Source organism: Maniola jurtina, chromosome 20 (assembly GCF_905333055.1).
Source record: "Maniola jurtina chromosome 20, ilManJurt1.1, whole genome shotgun sequence".
Taxonomy (NCBI): domain Eukaryota; kingdom Metazoa; phylum Arthropoda; class Insecta; order Lepidoptera; family Nymphalidae; genus Maniola; species Maniola jurtina.
This window is the reverse complement of record NC_060048.1, coordinates 11,106,261-11,123,357: the sequence shown is the minus strand read 5'-3', so window position 1 is coordinate 11,123,357 and position 17,097 is coordinate 11,106,261. Positions and strand designations below refer to the sequence as shown.

At 36.2% G+C, this 17,097-nt stretch overlaps 1 protein-coding gene across 5 annotated transcripts; it reads right to left on the bottom strand.

The window, feature by feature from the left end:
* Positions 1-937: 937 nt before the first annotated feature.
* Positions 938-16,673, bottom strand: LOC123875565 (optineurin). Of its 5 annotated transcripts, none has more exons than XM_045921463.1 (15): positions 16,436-16,616; positions 16,029-16,241; positions 14,677-14,919; positions 13,805-13,996; positions 13,182-13,292; positions 11,776-11,874; positions 10,974-11,099; positions 9,908-10,009; positions 9,208-9,344; positions 8,076-8,225; positions 6,521-6,611; positions 5,842-5,987; positions 5,278-5,389; positions 4,630-4,773; positions 938-1,451 (listed from the first exon to the last, which is right to left on the bottom strand). In XM_045921463.1, exons 2-15 carry the CDS (start codon positions 16,224-16,226, stop codon positions 1,362-1,364), a joined length of 1,941 nt encoding a protein of 646 aa, XP_045777419.1. In that variant the 5' UTR covers positions 16,227-16,241; positions 16,436-16,616; the 3' UTR covers positions 938-1,361. The 5 variants fall into 5 exon arrangements, with proteins under 5 accessions (XP_045777419.1, XP_045777418.1, XP_045777416.1 ...); XM_045921462.1 differs by lacking the exons at positions 938-1,451; positions 16,436-16,616 and adding exons at positions 2,379-3,562; positions 16,624-16,673; XM_045921460.1 differs by lacking the exon at positions 938-1,451 and adding an exon at positions 2,379-3,562 and having other exon boundaries at positions 16,428-16,616.
* Positions 16,674-17,097: the final 424 nt, after the last annotated feature.

Sequence of the window (17,097 nt, the reverse complement as noted above, 5' to 3'; positions counted from 1 at the left end):
CATGTTCCTCGTTCATGCCCATCGCTCACTATTTTGTCGGTAGCCCCTCGTCCACACACTGCCCGTGTGGCATGGGAAGAAGCGAGGAACGGAGGCAGAGACGTAGTGTGGCCGCGTTACTCGCATGTTCCTCGTTCATGCCCATCGCTCCCTATTTTGTCGGTAAGTATGCAATGGCGCGCACGCTGCCACAGTTTCGACGTCCATCGTGTTGCAAAGGCAAGCGACTTAGCGCGTCGCGATTAATTGCGCGAGTAGAGCAGTGTGTGGACGCACAGTAAGACAGTTGAAGTGAGACAGATTTATGTCTCTCACTAAATCTATTTTGTTTTAAGCCTAAGTAAATTTTGAGCTAAGTCAAAGTACGATCTATATATTTAAGCCTAAGAAATGGCACAACAGTCAAATTATTTTATGACAAATATTCTTATAATACAGGTACCTATGATAAAATAGCAACATTTTGATACATATTCTGACGGCAACTAAATTATAGAGTATTCGCATCTTTTTCTCACCAATGTAATAAGATAAGGACAGACAAACTAAATTAATTTAAAACTGTCAAACCTCGTGACTTGAGGTGCCAGTCTTGAGCATATACTTAGTATTTAAATTTGAGTCTACACTAAAATTTTGATTCTGTAATTTTTTTTTTAAATTCCCATCCTTTTTTAACAATATTGAAAAGAAAAAGATGCAGATACTCTAAATTTAGTTTAGAGAAATACATCAGAATCAGAAAAAAAATTAAAATACACTGTAATTTTACGTATACCAACCCAATCTCATAGGTTAATAATGTCTTGTTCAGATTCAGACACGATTCTAAAAGGAATTTCAATACTATAGTAATGACACCAATTTATTCAAACTATATTATCTTTATAGTTTGACTACTTTGTATAATACAATTTTCTAATAAAAATACTTTTTAAAACGTTAACTTTGGAAAAGCATTATGCATAATTATTTATTATTAAAGTTTTGTTTGCAGTTATTAACAGTGAATACTCAAATTATTCTTCAAACAAAGTTAAGTATAACTTATGTTTATTCAACTATACTGTACTAAAATGTTCCACTATACTATACCCACGGAGAAAAGTTAGTATAGTGTAAGTCAAATGACAGAGACAAAAAGGGCAATGGGCGGTAACCATTTTGAGTGTCCAACCAATCACAAACGAACCCATGTTTTCAAAAAACATTCTAAATTCAATTCGAAAATATTATCGGACGTTTGTGTTTGGTTGGTCACTCAAAATGGTTAACACCCACTGACTTTTTGAAAAAAAAAAACCGCCGCATTTATCGCTATGATTTTTGTAGGGGCAATCATCGACATACTTACAAGGTAATCAAAAGTCGTCCAAACAGAAATCGAAATGGTCTTCCATTACCTTGTACTGGTCACTTGAGAACCTCATGCATTTCGGACATTTGTATACCTGAAAGAACAAACAATGAAATGATTAATATTGATTGGAATTTTTGTGTTTCTCTCTATTAGTTTCACTGTGGCTTATTCAAAGCTTAATTAATATGAGATTAGGACTATATTTGATTAAGCTTTGATTAAGGTAAGTAAATTAATAAGCGTTTTATTGGTAGGTGAAACTCTTCTCTGTATGAAGAAATAAAACGACACACGACTCCGCGAAATATTGTATGTTGGAGTTGAGTGACGAAACAAAAGATAAGTAACGAAATAAAATAGACTGATTATATTATTTTATGAGTAGTTATTAAGTATTATAAAACAAAAAATATATTTCAATACATCCTTGCACACGCACAACAACACTCAAACAATCAAGTTCTATCTAAATTAATAATACCTATATTATTTAGTACGTTCTTAATACTTTATAGGTTAACTTTTGTGGCAGTTATGGATTCGTGGAAATTGGCATAGCATGCTCAGATTAAATAAATACACAATAACAAACACACGAAAAAAAATAACATCGTAACACGAAAGTAAAAAAAATGCTTACCCGAAAATATATTTAGTTTTTTTTTTACAATAGCTTATGCACTTAATTAAAAATATGTAAATCTCTTAATTAAAAATATGAAAATCTTAGACCAAAATTTTTCCAATATCTAATATTTTAATTTCCACATAATGTTTAAAATGGTACAAAAATTTAGCTTATCAAGTTGCCTTCAAACTACGAAAATATAATAATAAATATATAAATATCGCTCACCCTATTTTTAAATGTCAATGTGATATTTAAAAGTAGGGTGAGCGATATTTATATATAATATTATATTTCGTAGTTTGAAATCAACTTTATAGCCACACTGTGATTCATAAAAATTGAAAGTTATGTACAAAAAAAATATATAAATAATAAATAAATAATAGCAAAACAATATAAATATTTTATTCCACTACACTAATAACCATAGATTTGGAGTAGAACACAACAGTTTTATTTATTATACGTAACAAATACAAATACTATTGTACATAAGTTGGGACTGATCAAATATAAGTACTACCACTTTTATTTTATTTATTTATTTATATTTCTTTCAATTTAAAGAATATATTACACTTATTTGCATCACAATTCACACACTAATCTAAAGTCGATAAAACCGAATGCACCAATAAAATACAGACCCTATAAACACAAGAACAAGACAGAGACTCGTGCTATCTCGCTCATATCTCGCGCGTACATGGTAAAACATTGCGCGTAGGCAACCACAAATACCACGAGCGCCATGATTGGCTGAGATATTTTCGCACCACTCGAAAATAAGTTTTCTGCGCAGGTACATCGACATAACTTATAAAAGTGGTAGTACTGTAATTGTATCTTTTTTGTAACCATATTCGAGCAAACATTTTATTTTATTTTTAACATCTTTATCATAATTAAATAACAAATGCGAGATACCGATGTCTAAACCACGGTTAATTGTTCCTAAACCTTATTGGCAACTTAATTAAATCCTAACCAGAGTGCAATACAGTGAGGGAACTCACGGTTTGATCCTGATTCGACGATATTGTCAAATATTAGGCTATGGTGACGTCAAATTATACAAAAACTAGCTGATGCCCGCGACTTCATTCGCGTGGATATAGGTTTTTAAAAATCCCGTGGGAACTCTTGGATTTTCCGGGATAATAGTAGCCTATGTGTTAATCCAGGGTGTCATCAGATAGAATCCATTCCAAATTTCAGCTAAATCCGTCCAGTAGTTTTTGCGTGAAAGAGTAACAAACATAAACACAAACACAAAAACTTTCACCTATATCATATAAGTGTGGTAGGGCTACTTTAGGGCTATACCTGCGTCAAAAACTAACATTTGACACCTGCCATTCGAAATCTCGAGGTTTTGTTAGTAGTTCCATAACTGACGCTAACTGTGTGTGACGTTATAGTAAACACGAGTCAACGTGTTGCTGTAACAATATGAGGCTCTTGAAAGGCTGGTCGCACACGGGGCAGTCGAAACGCAGCGGAGGCGGCGTTTTTTCACGCGGTTGAGGTTCTTCTATGGGTTTGGCTTCTATTTTCTTCTTTTTGCGCACCTTTTTTACAAACACGTCAGTAAATAAAAACAATTTTTAACCCCCGACCCAAAAAGAGGGGTGTTATAAGTTTGACGTGTGTATCTGTGTATCTGTCTGTGGCATCGTAGCGCCTAAACGAATGAACCGATTTTAATTTAGTTTTTTTTGTTTGAAAGGTGGCTTGATCGAGAGTGTTCTTAGCTATCATCCAAGAAAATCGGTTCAGCCGTTTGAAAGTTATCAGCTTTTTTCTAGTTACTGTAACCTTCACTTGTCGGGGGTGTTATAAATTTTTAATTTACACTTGTCTACATTGTAGTAGCTACTTTTAGATGGAGCCCATGGAAGAACCATTTGCTCGGCTGGGGACTTACGCACGAAATTTCCAACGGGACACAATAATAGAAATTGCTGGACAGTGTCATACTGGTAAGGAGGTTCTATAAATGCACATTAACATAAATTGGGTGTTTATAGGTACACGATTTATTATTTCAAATTCAAATTGTTATAAAACCTCTTTTCTAAAGATTAAAAGTTTTAGTGGCGCCCTCTGAGATCAGTTTTGCCTGTGGATTCCATTAAGGTGCATGAGACGGGTCTGCCCGCGAAATTCAAATTTTATATGATTTTCCGCAATTTGTGAATTAATACGACAAAGTAGGCTTATGGCATTCTGATTCCGACAATGGCAGTATCATCTTCACAGGATTACATAAAAATCTTTACTTGAAAGTGTTCAGTTTAAGAAATTAGTCAAAATAATGAGTTTGACATGAGTTCTCACAAATTAGTCGATACTATAACTAATTTCTTAAACTAGACCCTTTCAACTAAAGATTTTTATATAAACCTATGAGGATGATACTGTCATTGGCGCAATTAAAGTGCCAGAAGCCTACTTTGCCGTATTAGTTTACAAATTGCGAAAAACCAAATTGAATTTGAATTTCACGGGCAGACCCGTCTCATGCACCTTAACAATCTCGTTTAGTTTAATCACGTTGTCCATATGAGTGAGCGAAACTGATCAAAAATAGTCGAGTTTTCGACATTTGCGTGGTCAAAATGATAGCTAGACTCACCATGTTGCCTGTAGTCGTAGTGGCTGCGGCAGTGGTCGCGGGAGCTGGTCGCGGGCTACGCGCGGGGGTCGCGGGGTGTGAAGGCGCCTTTTTTGTGGTCACGCTTTTGTGTAGACCCGGGCTTAGGATGCGGATTTCTTCCAACTGAGTAATCAATCTTCAATCAATTCTTGGAATAAAGGTAACATAAATAACGAGAAGAGAAAAAAATGTTCCAAGTCAAGATTTAGTGTGAGCAAATATAATGATAAGTGCTTCCCAGTCCACTTCTTACCTTTTTCTTTTTACTGTTACTAATTTACGGTATGAATAAATTAAAAAAAAAAACACTTATCGGAAAATATAAAAGAGGGCGTCAAGAAAAATCAAACTTGAACCTGCGCAGTGGCTGATTTATAAATGTACTAGATGATGCTTGCAACTTCATCCGCATTATTTTATGCTTTTAAAAATCCCATCTCTTTGATTTTCCTGGATAAAAAATTGCTTGTGTCTGAAAGCTATCCAAATCAGAATGTACATACAAATCCGTTAAATGGGAACTCTTATTTTCTGGGATAAAAAGAATCCTATGTCCGTCTCCGGCATGCGAGCTATCTCTATGATGATAAAAGGGGTAAAGTAGGGGATGATTAGGTAATAGTTTACCTGCGCAGTGAGTTCCTGTATCTTGCGCTGCGCAGTGCGCAGGTCGGTGTGCGCGTTCTCTTTCTCGCTCGCCATTTTCTGCCGGGACTCTCGCTCCGCCTCGAAGTCACACCTGAGAAATAGTTTTTGTTTTGGGCCGCAAAGCTGTTTTTTGCGCGTTGCTTTCGCGTGTGCTTGAATTCAATACCGAGCAAGCGTAGAAAGCTAAGGTTTAAATAGAATTCTGAGCGTAGCGAGGAATTCAAAGGTGTAAGAGCGAGATGCAAATAATGTTGCAACCGTGCGAAACACAATTTTTTGATCTCACTACTAATACCAATAATTACAACAAACCACTCAAGTGCGAATCGTGACTCGCTCTTTTAGGTTTTTAGGCTCTCACTATTTTGGCTTGCTTGCTGTTTTTCTTTAAATAATAAAAATAGTGCGCAAACGAGCAAGCGGGTCACCTGATGTTAAGTGATTACCGCCGCCCATGAACGTTTGTAGCACCAGAGGAACCGCCAATGCGTGGCCAGCCTTCCAGGAATTTACTGTCCGTCTCTTGAATAACATAATACTTACTTGTACAAGTCGACTTGCGCTTTCAAAAGCTCGCAGTCGTCCTTATAGTTCTTGAGGGCGGCTAACTCAGCTTCCAAGGCTTGTAACTCTTGTCCTCGAGCAACCAATGCGGCTGTTAGTTGCTCCACGCTTTGCGATTGAGGTTTCTATAGGAAAATATACAACTTATAAAAGGCAAATAATCCACACTAATATTATGACGTTAACTTCCCTTATAATTAATATCAGACTGAGTCACAGCGATGTGTAGCCAGGTTTAGCTAGTAAATGATGGTTGTGTAACAAGTGTAAATTAAAAATTTATTACACCAAATCCATCCAAAGTATTTGAGTTTTCCAAAACATCATTTTCAAATAAATAATTATGTATTTAGGCAACGTCCATCTTGACAGCTTAACATTTGTCTATTGACATAATATTATGAACCTAACGGTTATCTAACCTTCTTTTCACAAGAAAACTAGAAAAGAGCTGATAACTCTTAAACGGCTGAACCAATTTTTTTAGATTATAGCTAAGAACACTCTCGATCAAGCCACCTTTCAAACAAAAAAAAACTAAATTGAAATCGGTTCATTCGTTTAGGCGCTACGATGCCACAGACAGATACACAGATACACACGTCAAACTTATAACACCCCTCTTTTTTGGTCGGGGGTTAAAAAGAATCATACTTACAGGCTCTGGCTTTGCCAAAGATTTCTTCAGCAGATCTGTATAGTCTTTGAAGATGCCTTCAAATATTGACAGCGTGCCCCGCACTTGGCTTCTGGAATATTGTTTTTCGTTATTATATTTGGACCTTTACCATTGAAGTAAATTAGCACTTAGAAGGGATATATCAAATAAAGATTTTTATAAAAATATTTACTTTTTAGAGCGATTTACGCACTCATCCGATCCGAGTCCGTGAAAATACGGATATAAAAAACTCAGACCGAACTCTGATATTGCTTACGCACTTATCCGATCATATTATGTCCGCTACGTCATATGTACGATTTGAATCTGAGGCACATTTTTTTTTTTTTTATTAACTATCAAATATAAAATGCTTACAAATTGCTTTTAACACAACAAAAAAACCACTAAGGTTTACTGTTGTTGCGAATCATTCCGTCTCAATCGCTTTAGGGTATAGTGCTTCCATAAATAATATATACATTATTTATAGTTAAGCACTAGGGAACGTTACAAGATAATCATTTGTTAAATTTAATTTTTCAAAAATGGGAATTTTTAAGATTTGTTGTTAAAGTATGTTTTTAACTTGTGTTTAAAGTTGAATTCGGTAAGTCCTGACCTAAAAGTATTATCTAAACTATTTATTAGGCGAGGGATCATGTACGCGCTGGTGCGCTCACCATATTTATTTTTTGCAAAGATGGTAACTAGTTTTTTTTGAGTTACTTTGCGTGTCTGTATTTTGTTAATAACTTCCTTTTGTATGGCTAAATTAAAAAATTGTTCTTTCAGAAGCGTAAATTGAACTTTGTCATAAATATTAATCACTTTACAATACTTAAATATACGATTTTCATTATTTTTTGCAAGTAGTTTAATATTTAGAGGAACAATGGTTTTTAAAATCCTTAGTTGCAACTGATAAACATGTTGTAAGTGCGACATCCGAGATATTGTCACAGATGACGGAGAGATATTACTTTTCACGAACTCGGATCGGATGAGTGCGCAATCGCTCTAAGAGTCTTTTATCTTTAGATGTTAGGATAATGTTTGCCTCATCCAGGGATACACATGTGATCTTTGGAGTATCTATGCATAATATTATATATCTAACTTAACTAACACTGGACATTAAGTTCTAATATGTAAAAGCAAGTGGTTCACCAGTGGTTTAATATGAGCACAAGGTCACTGTCTGGAGCAGCGGTGAACAAAATCCAGTTAGCCTTAGTGATTGCCAACCTCCGATAGGAGATAGCACTAGAATATGTAAAAGCAAACTTTTTTTTGTACAGAGATTACTCTAGTGTGTAAGTATATAGATTACTAGCAGACGCCCGCGACTTCGTCCGCGTGGATTTAGGGTTTTCGAAATCCCGTGGGAACTCTTTGGTTTTCCGGGATAAAAAGTAGCCTATGTGCTAATCCAGGATATTATCTATCTCCATTCCGAATTTCAGCCAAATCCGTCCACTAGTTTTTGCGTGAAGGATTAACAAACATACACACATAGTTTTGCAGTTTGGAGAGATAGAGGTAAACTCACATGTTAGTCAAGGCCTCGCTGTGTTGTCGCTCTATCATCTGCCTCACTTCAGCCAGCCCCGATTTGACTCGGTCCGCCGAACATCTTTCCAACTTGAAGTCGTATAAACTCGCTATAACTCCCAATGTGTGGACCAGACTATCTGATAAACTGGGAAAATAATCCATTGTCATCAAATCTTGTATCATTAAAGTACAAGATATGGAGACGCATAGATACATATAAATAGACTAGTCTTAACTGATACCTGATATTTATTTACCAACCAAAAATATCACAATGAGTTCGTTTTATAACAATTCACTAAGAAATGATCATAGAAATTGTATCCCAGAGGGGGTTAAATAGGGAATGAAAATTTTTATGAATTATTGGCTTGGACATTTGGGTTTCGTTCGGCCAAAAATAAAAGTGCATATTTGAGGATTTTTGAAAATTTGAGCCAAGCTGGGGTGTGAACTAATTAAAACATAAAACTGAGCTATGATGCGCGAAAGAAAAATGGTTTGTCAAAGACATAACCGCATTTTGCGCCGTAAAGAGCAAAGCATACTAGCAGGGTGATTTGCTAACTCAGTGTCTTACTCTGAATGATGGCCACCAAGTTCATTTGACATATTGGTTGATTTTACATTGCTGCTTCACTATTTCAATATTAGTATGGAGTATCTGTTGAAGTTTTTCTATAAAAATATTTATTTTATAGAAAAACTTCAACAGATACTCCATACTAATATTATAAATGCGAAAGTGTGTCTGTCTGCTACCTTTTCACGGCCCAACAGTTTAACTGATTTTGACGAAATTTGGTACAGAGTTAGCTTATATCCCGGGGATGGACATAGGCTACTTTTAATCCCGGAAAATCAAAGAGTTCCCACGGGATTCCTAAATACCCATCCGCTTAACCGATTTGCATGAAATTTGGAACCGAGGTAGCTTGCGTCCCTGCAATCGACATAGGCAACTTTTTATTCCGGAAAATCAAAAAGTTCCCATGGGATCTTTAAAAACCGAAATCCACGCGGACGAAGTCGCGGGCATCCTCTAGTTAAAAATAAAACTCAAACGAGCTCGGTGGCTATCATTTAGTGTTAGACACTGAGTTAGCGAATCAGTGGACAGGGCTTACCCTTTAGTCAAGTTGGTGAGAAACTCGGACAGATGTTTGAGCGTTCTGTCATACACTTTGACGTTCGACGCGTAGCTCGCGTATTCTGATAGTGAATCGCCTTCCGTGCTCATAGAGAAATGCACTGGATGAAACACCTGGAAAAAAAACATTAAAGTTAGTCAAAGCCAAAACCACTGTGATTAAAAATTAAAAATTTCAACTAAGTAAGTTCCTTGTCTGCCTAGGTAGTAGGTACTCACAAGAAAGGATTTTTGGAAATTCTAACCCCAAGGGGTTAATATGGACGGATTTTTTTAAAAAAAGATTAGCATTCTAAAGATGACTAATATTCCCGCCTTTAATATTCTCCCAAGCGTAAAGCTAGTGCCAGGAGTAGTTACGACAATAGTGCAACGGGTGGGGTTTGAACAGCCAACCTTTCAGAATTCAGTCCGCTCCTCAACTGTTGAGCTATTGAGGCTCTATTAATTTTTATAAAACTCCGATATTTCTAGGATTCCATACCCAAAGGGAGCCACGGGACCCTATTTACTAAGCCTCCACTGTCCGTCCGTCTGTCGGTCAGCGAGATGTAGCTCGGGAACCGTAATAGCTACAGAGCAGAAGTTTTCACAGAATGTGTATTTCTATAGCCACTATAACAAGAACAAATAAAAGGTTCATTTAGAAAAAAAAAATAAAGGCAAAATTTACTTACAACAGTCTGCATTTCTTTTATCCTGTTGTTAAGATCCTGTATCTGCTCTTTGTACATCTTTGTCGTCTCCGCTACGCCGGACTTGTGTTGTGTGAACTCCAACTGCAAAACTTAGTTATGTTAGTTGCTACATAACTTGAATCTTTACTTGAGGGCGCACACAAACACGTATCAAGGGCCCTACCACCACCACTTACGGCCGTATTCACATTCATTACTATGAGTTCTCACAGTGCGCTCGAACGCAGTGTAGGTTCCACCAATCAGATCATTGTAAATTGACTTGATACAGTAATCTGATTTTGGTGGAACCTACACTCTGCGTTCGAGCGCACTATGAGACCTCATAGTAACGTTTGTGAATACGGGTGTTAATATAGAAGTAGAGTAGATGGGGGACGAAGAGAAGAGGGGGAGACTGAGGTGAGAGCCTAGGGCTATCGCCTAGGCTCTCACCTCAGTCTCCACAATCTATCAAACTAATATTATAAAGGCGAAAGTTTAACGTAACGTGTGTTTAGTTTTAGGTTTTTAAAAACCTATATCCATGTAAACGAGGTCGCGGGCATTAGCCAGTTACATATACTTATTTGAGTCATAGTAAAAGTCGCTATTTACTTTGTGAAGTTGTGAACCTTACACTTGATGTAGGCACGCACAGTCATAAAATACGCATTCAATTCGTTCCGTGGACATACGAACAACATGTGGCGAAACGGAACGTTTTAACGCCAATGACGACGGCAATTCGGGCGACAATTTGGCGGCATTCGACAAGTGACAGATGTCAATACTAAAATACTAAGGAGTCGAGTTTTTCCCTCGCCACAAATATAATTGTTATTAGAACTAAGATAATTAGTAATTACCTATGTTGTGTGTTACATAATCTTATCCTGTGATATGTGAAGTATAATTGTCCGTACCTATGATCACTCTAATATATCTGAAACTCTTTAAACAAGTGGGCGTTTTATTCCAACCAACGAACTAACCCACGCCCATAAACACATAAAATATAACTTAATGATTAACTTAAGTATTGTAACTTAAATAGAAAACTTACCTTAATATTTTCCAAGTCTAATATTTTAATTTGCGCCTTCTTAAGTTCATTCTGATGAGTGGAAAGCTTAGTCTCCAGCTGCTGTATGTATGCATCTCGTTTGGCTAGTTCTTCTGACGATACATTCTAAAAGTAAAAACTGATCAGACAAATTTTATCGACACGTTCCGTTAGGACGCATCACTTCAAAACCTGTACTGTAAGTGATTATTATTCTAACAAGTGTAAATTAAAAATTTATAATACCCCCGACAAGTGAAGGTTACAGTAACTAGAAAAGAGCGGATAACTTTCAAACGGCTGAACTGATTTTCTTGGATTATAGCTAAGAACACTCTCGATCAAGCCACCTTTCAAACAAAAAAAAAACTAAATTAAAATCGGTTTATTAGTTTAGGAGCTACGGTGCCACAGACAGATACACACGTCAAACTTATAACACCCCTCTTTTTGGGTCGGGGGTTAAAAATCGTAAAGTTAGTTATTGAGTATAGGAGACAGCGTACAAGATTCTACACACAATACCCTAAAATTTATTTTCATTGTGATCCGTATCTCACGGTTATCTCACGGTTATAGAGCCTCGATAGCTCAACGGTTGAGGAGCGGCCTGAATTCCGAAAGGTCAGCGGTTCAAACTCCACCCGTTGCACTATTGTCGTACCCACTCCTGGCACAAGCTTTACGCTTAATTGGAGGGGAAAGGGGAGTATTAGTCATGATTAGCATGGCTAATATTCTTTTAAAAAAAAAAAAAAAAAAATTACTTTTTAGAATTTTTCCAAAAAAATTAATCACTTACGGCGCTCATAGATTTCAATTTAGCTTGCAGGTCATTTATAATAAAGTGTAGTTTCTGTAGCTCTTGAGCATGGTCACTCTCCTTGTTGGATAGTAGCAGCTGCAAACAAGTGTAAATTAAAAATTTATAACACCCCCGACAAGTGAAGGTTACAGTAACTAGAAAAGAGCTGATATCTTTCAAACGGCTGAACCGATTTTCTTGGATTATAGCTAAGAACACTTTCGATCAAGCCACCTTTCAAACGAAAAAAACTAAATTAAAATCGCTTCATTAGTTTAAGAGCTACGATGTCCACAGACAGATACACAGACACACATATACACAGTTACACAGATACACAGATACACACGTCAAACTTATAACAACCCTCTTTTTGGGTCGGGGGTTAATAAGACACAGTGTACACTCTATATTGCGGACTTTTATTGAATGAAAAAACTCCCTAAAATGTGGAAATAGCTAAGGTCTGTTTGGTTTACATTGTCACCATTATATTGAAACACTGTTTTTAATACAGTTGCTCAAAAAGTGGCGTATTAAAGGACGTAAAGTAGCGTTCGGGATGAGAGCTATTTATTACATACTCGTGCTTTTTTTAAATCCTTCTCGAACTCGTGCGTTCTCTTTCCCAACTGTCAAAATAATGTCTATTAAAAGAAAAACCAACCATGAAGTTTTTACTAAAAAAAATCATAGAAGTTTTTATGATTCATGCAAATACGTATATTTCTAAAAAGAAGCTACTAATTTGTTTCAATAGCAGCTTTAATGATTTGATTGAATGAGTTTGGTTAGGTTTCATTTCATCTCATTAAATTTCATTTTCATTTCATATGAATAAAAAACTTCTACTGAAGACTTGGCTGTATGGGCATAGTTCCCTTTGCCTACCAGGATGGGTGAAGAAAAAAAAAACTCTGCTTATATTCTACGGTTGGCGCCATTTTTCAGAAATTTTATTTGCGAGTTTAGTTGTTTGTTGCACAAAATGAGTAATTTCGACCCTAGTTTTTCTCTATCTATTAACAATAAAGTTGTTTTAAATTAAATTAAATTAAGTTAGTTGAGTTTATTGTGTTTTTATGATTTTATTAAACTGCTTCATTTTTTCGCAACTGTATTAAAAATAGTCGTTCAGTACACGTGCGGAACCGTCATTTCAACTTGTTCCGACTGTCAACCCTCGCCTTCGGCTGCGCCTCGGCTCGGATAGACATTTGTCGGAACTCTTTGCAATGACAGCCTTTCCACACTTGTAATGAAATATACTATACTGCACTTCTTGCTAAACTTACTTATTCGTAAAATTATATCTTTTTCTTTTACTCTCCATTTAACGATAACTCTTTATAACACAATAAAACACCCAGCCCCTTCAATTTCGCTATAAAAAAAAACAATACCTCAACATTTTTCAATTTCTCCTTAGCATCATCCCTTTCTTTGGATGTGGCATCAACTATGTGTTCCAACGATTCCTTCTGCCATGATAGCTTTTCATTTTCTACAATAACCTGCAAAATGTTGGAGTTTGATGACAAGTTTTTTGGTTTCATTTAGAAAGCAGTCACTAAGGTGATTATGTAGATCTCCTAGGTTTACAATCTACATAAATACAAACATTCCACAATCAAATCCCAAAACTAATTAAGTAATTCATTTTACAATTTGTTATCACAAACATCTTGTATAAGTCTTGTTCTTGAAGAGTTTTTGGGCATGGTTAACCACACTAGCCAAGTGCAGATTGACAGAAATCACTACCCATGGAGAACTCTCAGATGTGCAGCGTTCCTCACGATGTTTTCCTTCGCAGTTAAAGCAGCTGGTGATATTTAATTATTTAAAACACAATGACTCTAAAAAGTTAGAGGTGCGTGCCCGGGCCCCAGGATCAAACCCCCAACCTCCGATTAGACCTCTTAGCTTAGATAGCTTTTCACAAGAATATCTAGCACATGAAAACTTCTGTAGCGAGATAGAAGAATGGGCAACGCCATCTACTGTTCAGTAGAAACATAATTACCTGTCTCCTCTGTTTCTCCACTAGTTCTAGCTGCGCGGTGAGTTTGTCAATGGTATCGTCGTCCGGTGAAGTGACGAACTCCACTCCGGAAGAGGCACCAGACTTACTCTCTCCTGTTTCACTGTTGATAGGGATTTCACTGTCTGACACACGGGATATATCAAGCTTGAGCTGCTTGTTTTCTTGCCTTAGCTGTAACATAATTGTGAGGATTAGTTCATCGCCGGTTCACTACTGAGCATGGGAATGGGAATCAAACTTCAGAGTGAGAAGGGGTTAGGCCATAGTACACACAGTATTGAACTGTAGTGATTCTTTCTCATTCTTTGCAAATGCACTTCTCAGTTGTACATTGAAGTCTAAATCTCCTTAAGATGCTCTGGTGTCTGAGTGATACATTGAGTATGAGTTTGTGAAGGGATGCCCAGCCCTATTTTTAATTATTGGTTGTCTGTACACCAGGATAAGAACAGAAAATAATACCTGTGACCTGTGACATCTGAAATGAGTTTTTTAACCATTTCAGTTAGTCTTAAGTTAATCTAATGTATTATGTGAATGCTTTTAATGTAACGTATATTCTGTTGTAACTTTTATTTGTATGTATATGGGTTTTTTATGCCTGACAGTAAAAACTATTATTATATTATTATTATTAAAAGGACCAAAACCCAGAGTTGTAAAGTCCGTTGGAAAAAAAAACATTGAGCATTTTCTAGAAGATTTATGTGGCATGTATTGCTTGCTTTTTCTGCCTCTTTAGTAGTGGGAGGATATCACATGCCGCACATTGTACCACACAGATTTGGATAGGTGGATTATAGCAAATCAAGATTTATGTTTCTAAAAAAAATTTACCCTAATTTACTCACCCTCTCAACCAGTTCCCTAGTCTCGTCAAACTTTTCCTTATGAAGTCTGTGAGTCCTGAGCATGTCCTCTTGGCAGGATGCAATCAACATGAACTGTTCCTTCATCGAGTCGTTATTCTGCTTCAGTGTCTCTTTGAGAACTACATTCTCATCTAAAAGCTCACCAAATCGCTTTTGGAGTTCCTCTGTACTTCTGTCGTCAGTTATTAGTGTGCTTGCAACCATCATGCTTGCTGGAGATGGCTAGAAAATCAAAACAATGAAAATTTATTATTTTAAGTATAATAACACAGCAGATCCCCAGATCTTTCTGCATATGACTCAACTACAAGAACAATATTTGAACTCTTAGGAATGGTTACTGGTTATTATCAGATGTTGGTAAAAATTACCACAATAATGTGATAGTGTTGCCAGTTTTTCAGGAATTTGTTGATTCATCTTTTAAATAAACCTAATGGCGACACAGCCGAAGAGAATAGGTTCCACACTTTGCATGTGCATGGAAAAAGATTTGACACAATGGATAGTTGAAGTACACCAGGCACCCAGGTGATGAGGATGACATTGGTTTTGCTGATTGGTGACGCAGTTGTAGAAAAGGGAGGGTGGAATAAGGTCAAATAATCCCTTTAAAGACTCCCTGTTATAAAGGCGATAGAACACTCAAAGAGAGCTTATATCTCTGAGGTTCTCTAAGCTATAAGTCGGTTAGTTTCTGACAGTTGCTTGTGTTAGTACTTTTAGCTGTATAGGATATTATGTTTTGTAATTTTCACATTGTACTACTAATATGTTTGGATTAATAAATTAAACACTGCCACTTGCCCACTTAACTTTATTTAAACAACAAAGTGATAAGTAGGTACCTGCACCAAAACACAAATCTTTAATACCCTTGACTATCTATACTGTATGTACATACTAATTTAATAATTGATATACAAATTTTGGCTGAATTAACTTAAGTACCTAATCTATGCAAAATCTGAGAAATTCTTGTTTACACAGATGAAAATTTCTGCTGTATGTACCTAGTAACCCTTCTGATTGGCTCACATTGTTTGACTATTGATTAACATTAAATTTTAGCTGCAACGCTGAAAATTAGGATGTCTTGGCCATGTACTTAGTGGTCCCGAGTATAAAGTATTACTTGAAAATGTGTAGGTATTGGGTTTATTGAAGAATTTTCAGTACTAGAACAGAGTTAAGAAGTTGGCGGTGTTTCACCCCCATGCATCGGAGAGACTGAGTAAAGACAGGGTAGGTAAGCTTGTTTTATAATATTAGAGAATAGATTAAGTACCTATAAAACAGCAGTGTGTCAACTTAGTTCAGATTAAACTTACACTATCGCCAAGTTGGAACTGTGCCTTAAATGCCATGTTAGCTTCTACAGACAGGTCTTTCATAGCATCCTCAATCTGTGATTTATCCAATTCCCCATTCACAACACCATTGCACTTCTCCACATCCATACTAGCTCCAGGGGAAGTACCAAGGATGATAATAAATGAGTCATCATCATTTTCCGCTTTTGCTGACATTTTTATGCATTACACCTACAAGAAAAATATATAAACTTTAGAATTACTTACAATAGCAACATAAAATGCTGAATCTTTTAAAGTGAGCGGTAAGCGGTAATACGATATGTTGGTATCAGATACTCAGAATTGTAGTGACAAATAAGTAAGATGCTAAAACATTTTGTTAAAAATATATTTTTGTTTAGTCAAATGTTTTACCTACTTACTTTGTAGTGCGTGTGAATTTTTATCTTCTTCTTTAGGAATTTTACTTGCGTCACAATTGGAGTTATTTTAATATCACAATTACAATACGATCAGAACTTTATAAACAATATAATATATTTTGCAACACTTGCAAGACTCAAGAGAATAATATCATGAAATGAAATGAAAGCAATCGAATCAAACATACCTAGTAGACCATAGACAGTAGACTACAAAACAAAACTCTAAGTCTCAAGTACCCCTATATTCAATGTACTCTGTGGTCTCAAGTCTTTACAGACAGCCAGCAGCATGCCAGCAGCCAGCTCAAGCCAGCTGATCCGGATTCGTGGTCTGTGCAGCTGACCATTGACGCAAATGCAAAGACCTTACACTTACTAACTAGACTGTGTACCAAAAATTTTTGTTAGGCTAAAATGAGATCTATTACATTATATTAGGGTAGCTATTTCCATTATGATCGGTAGCTATCTAAAAGCGGTCCTGGTGAGAAGGCTTCCGGGGGTAGTGTGTCCTTGTCTGACGTCTTGCCAGCTCAACTAATTTATTGGGTTTGGTAGTAATGGTAGAAAATTTTATATTTAGCATTTTTATGATTTACCAAAACGAACAATCCATAAACTTTGAAACTCAATTTTAATATTTCTACAGTTTATATGAA

Bases quoted from the DNA above. Each gene is read 5' to 3' on its own strand.
- LOC123875565 (XM_045921462.1), bottom strand. From the start codon at position 16,226: ATGTCAGCAAAAGCGGAAAATGATGATGACTCATTTATTATCATCCTT. The intron at 11,100-11,775 runs GTAAGTGATTAA...TTTTACTTTTAG, and splicing joins AATTGAAATCTATGAGCGCC to AATGTATCGTCAGAAGAACT. The intron at 8,226-9,207 runs GTAAGCCCTGTC...TTATTTTCCCAG, and splicing joins CTCACCAACTTGACTAAAGG to TTTATCAGATAGTCTGGTCC.